Source organism: Mus pahari, chromosome 10 (assembly GCF_900095145.1).
Source record: "Mus pahari chromosome 10, PAHARI_EIJ_v1.1, whole genome shotgun sequence".
NCBI lineage: Eukaryota > Metazoa > Chordata > Mammalia > Rodentia > Muridae > Mus > Mus pahari.
Genome location: NC_034599.1, coordinates 60,156,573 through 60,160,863, shown reverse-complemented (window position 1 = coordinate 60,160,863; position 4,291 = coordinate 60,156,573). Strand labels below are relative to the sequence as shown.

General features: G+C 48.6%; 1 protein-coding gene across 3 annotated transcripts in view; it reads right to left on the bottom strand.

Annotated features, from left to right (window-relative positions):
• Parp16 (poly(ADP-ribose) polymerase family member 16) overlaps nucleotides 1-4,291 on the bottom strand; it is a 24,346-nt gene that overhangs the window by 2,310 nt on the left and 17,745 nt on the right. For all 3 annotated transcript variants that reach the window (XM_029543796.1, XM_029543795.1, XM_029543797.1), the window contains exons 4-5: nucleotides 3,211-3,382; nucleotides 311-452 (exon numbers count right to left, since the gene is read on the bottom strand). In XM_029543796.1, the coding sequence (XP_029399656.1) occupies nucleotides 311-452; nucleotides 3,211-3,382 (314 nt within the window). The remainder of the gene's footprint in view (nucleotides 1-310; nucleotides 453-3,210; nucleotides 3,383-4,291) is intronic.

The window sequence follows — 4,291 nt, the reverse complement described above, 5'->3', positions numbered from 1 at the left end:
TCTCTCTCTCTCTCTCTCTCTCTCTCTCTCTCTCTCTCTCTGTCTCTCTCTGTCTCTGTCTCTCTCTCTCACACACACACACTGGGAGGAATAATGCATTAAAATGACTAAGTGCCAGTCCACTTGAGGACCCTGAGCATCTTCTCTGACTTCCCAACATCTTCCTCCAGCGTCCGGCATTATGAGAAACATGCTTTACGTACACCGGAGGCCTGAGGCTGGGGAAAGGGATGCTGATAACGGAGCAACCAACTTTCTGAACACAGTCGGCAGCCATCTCCTAACTCTCATGGAGGGACCATCTTCTTACCTCTTGGGCTGCTTCTGGGAATACACCAGCAGGTACTTGACCCGCACAAGCTGGTTATTGGTGACTACAAAGTACTTAGGGGGGATATCTCCCCCCTCGCTGTGCTTGATTCTTGCTCGGCTGCGGTCTATTTCCTTGGAATCTGAAAAAAGAAGGCAGAACATACTTTGTCAGGTGGGGGTGGGGGCGGGGAACACAATAACAAACTAAGCAAATGAGGAACAGAAATGTGTCCTGAGACACAGAAGGTTAGCAGGCTGAGGTATGTACCTGTGTTCATATGGGAACCCAGCCCAGACGACAGGAGTCTCTGGCAGGCAGAAAGATAGATGGGAGAAAGAATGTGAAAATATAAGAGAAGAAAATAAAACCATCTAATGGAGAAAGCAGAGGGTAGAAACAAGCTGAAGGCTGAAATGGCAGATCAGGGTCACATGCCCTAGGACCAGGACCAGGACTTACCAGGGAGCAAAGGTGGAAGCCTGTCTGCCTGCCCGCCCACCCGCCCACCTGCCCATCCATCCATCCATCCATCCATCCGTCCATTCCTTCATCCATCTATCTTTAGGCAAGTCTCATGTACCTGAATTAAATAGCTAACTAAGGATGACCTTGAATTTAGTGCTGGGCTTACAGGCCCATAGCATCTGAGTGGGTGGATGCTGTGCTGAGGATGGACCTCAGGGGCTCACACCTGCCACGGGCACACTCCACTGACTGAGCTACCTCCCCTGGGCCCAGGAGGCATTCTGAATAAGCCTCGCTGGAGTGAGCTCTCAGAACACCGGGTCTCGCCTCGTGGCATATACCTTTGATGCATATACCTTTGATCCCAGCACTCTTTTTTTTTTTTTTTTTAAGATTTATTATTACATGTAAGTACATTGTAGCTGTCTTTAGACACACCAGAAGAGGGCATTAGATCTCATTACGGATGGTTGTGAGCCACCATGTGGTTGCTGGGAATTGAACTCAGGACCTTCGGAAAAGCAGTCAGTGCTCTTAAACTCAGTCCCTGAGAGAAAGGCAGAGATAGGCCGATTTCCTGTGAGCTCAAGGCCAGCCTGGTCTACATTGTGAGTTCCAAGACAGCCAGGGAGCTACTTCATAGTGAGACTGTCCTTGGAAAACACAAGCACAGAAACAAAAACAAGTAAACAAAATTACTTCCACCACTTCTGCCAGGTTATTGGTTTGAACTTGGTATGTAACTGCAGATAACCTTTAACCCCCGACTCTCCTGTCCCAAGTACTGGAACTGAAGGTGCTTTTTTTTTTTTTTTTTTTTTTTTTGAGACGGAATCTCCCTGTGTGGCTCCATCTAGCCTGGAACTATATAGATCAGGCTAGCCTTGTACACGCTGAGATCAGCTTGCTTTTGCCTCATAAGTGCTGAGATTAAAGGTGTGCACCACCATACCTGGCTTTTACTATTTAGGACTTTGAGAATAGGTTTCATATAGCCAAGGCTAACCTCAAACTCACTATGTAGCTAAAGTTAGCCTTGATCTTCTAATCCTCCTGATTCTAATTCCTATGAACTGAGATTATAGGCTTACATCACCACACCCAGCAAACTGCTTTTTTGTTGTGGATTTTATGTGCATGTGCTGAACCCCGGGCCTTGTGCGTGCTAGGTGAGTCTAAAAGAGAGGGGGGAAGACAGTCAGCATTCGAGCTTCGCTTTTTACCAAACACAAGCCAGGGCTCTTTGGCAGCGGAGGCTGGACAGCCATGTTTTGATGTTTAATGTCATCGTATGCAAACTTGCTAAGAATTACAAATGGCAAGCAAGTGAGCGAGTGAGTGAGCATTCGTGCTGTCTGGTTTAGGAAGATGGTGTCAGACCTGGGCCTGTTCCTCTGGCCCAGTTGTTTCATATTAGAGGCCAGAACAGCCCGTGTCGTGCATTCTCCTCTTCTTAGTAGACAACAGCCCGGTTTGGAGACTGGTATGACAGTCCTATGACTCTTCTGCCTTGGGGGAGGGTGACCCAGAGGGAGGCACAGGGCACATGGTCTAAGGAACACCTCGGGGCAGTGGAGGTGAAGTGGCTCCTTGTTATCTGCTCCTGGAGCGTCCATGGCCTTAGATGCCTCTGCAGTCACCTGGGGATTCCAACCCACTCCAGTGTCCTCTGCGGATGCCAAGTGCCCAGGATAAGACCAATTCTCACTCTCAGGGACCCATGCCCTCCCCTTACACACTAGCTTCTGTTTGTCCAGTCCTTTTTTACTTCATTTTTGATTTCTATGTATGAGTGTTTTACTTGAATGTATATACATGCACCCCATGAATGTCTGGGACCCTTGACGCCAAGAGAAGGTATTGAATTCCCTGAATTTGGAGTTCTAGAAGGTCGTGGGTCCTACAGCATGGGTGCTGGGCGCTAAGCTCAGGTCCTCTGAGGAGCAGCGAACACTACCTGACCACTAGGCCTCTCTCCACCTTCCGTCTGTCAGACCCTGCTTCCTTCCCAAAGCTTCCCTTGGCTACTTGGACCCACTCAGCTGCCCCATGTCGGCCCCTCCCCCAGCACTCCCTGAATCCTACCTGTAGCATCTGACCTTCTTCTTGTTTTTGTTTTCTTTTGGTTTTTTGAAACAGGATCTCCTCATATAGCCCTGGCTGTCCTGGAACTCACTCCACAGACCAGGCCAGCCTCGAACTCAGAGACCTACCAGCCTCCAGTCTCCCAAGCGCTGGGACTAAAGGTGTATCTAAACTCTTTCTATCATGTGTTCAATCCCTGGGAAGACGCTGCCCTCCTTGAAGGCCAGCCTGTTCCCTGAATTGCTCTGGAGCGACCCATCTGTAAGCATGCGGTGGTCCTCCACCCAACTCCTGGGCCAGGAAGGAGCAAGTGGCTGCAGCCAGGCCTGGGCCAAGCACGCACTCACCCTTCTTCTTGATTTGGCACTTGACATCTGGATGATCGATGACCTCACACACAGCTACGCAGCTCAGGATTGGGCCAAGGAGGCTATGTTGCCACCCATGGCCATGAGGACTATAAATGAGGGCCAGGCTCAAGTCACTTGTGAGGTAGGTCCCCTCTCCAAACAGAGAAGTCTGGAATAGCAGACATGACAGAAAAGAAACACACAAACGTGACTGAGAGTTGGCGTCATGGATAGCACATGTCCTTCTTCCACAGAGCTGTAAACAGAAAATTTCACGCTCCCCCAACCCCTTTAAGACAATAATATCAAATAACCTCTGATGTCATCATAGGGCCTGTTACTAAACACATTCCCATCTGACAACAGTTTAACCGACTGTGGATTTGGCCAACGAGCCTGGCCAACAAGCTGTACCTTGTGGTCAAGGTTGAACGGAAAAACCAACAATGATATCAGAGTTCAAACAGACTTCAGTTTCAATTTTCCAATGGGTTACATAAATTCTGTGTCTCAATTTCTACTCCTACAAAATGGTGGTAAGGGTTCCTCTTCCATAAGCTTTAGTCCATGATTCAAAAACATAAGGTACGACTGGGGTGTAGCTCAGTGGTAGAGCCCTCGTGTAAGTATTCACAGGCCCTGGGTTTGATCCTCAGTAACACACACACACACACAGAGAGAGAGAGAGAGAGAGAGAGAGAGAGAGAGAGAGAGAGAGAGAGAGCAAGCCGGACATAATGTATAAAAACCAATGAGCTTGCTCAGGCTATCTGGCATTCAAAAGATGGTGGCAGTCAGGGTGGACATGCCATCTGTCACAGGTGTTGCTGTCATTCCTGTTGTATCAATGCAGTAAACATAGCTACACCTAGGGGTTTGCAAAAGCAAAGTCACACCCTACTACTTAAAAAAGAAATGAGTCTCTGAACAAAAACTAGGACTAAGTGTGGGGGTGGGGATGGCAAGAATAAGAATGGCGGGGTGAGTTTTACACCGTGTTGGTGTGGACTAAGAAGACATCCAGGAATCTCACCCCCTCCGTGTGTGTGTGTGTGTGTGTGTGTGTGTGTGTGTGTGT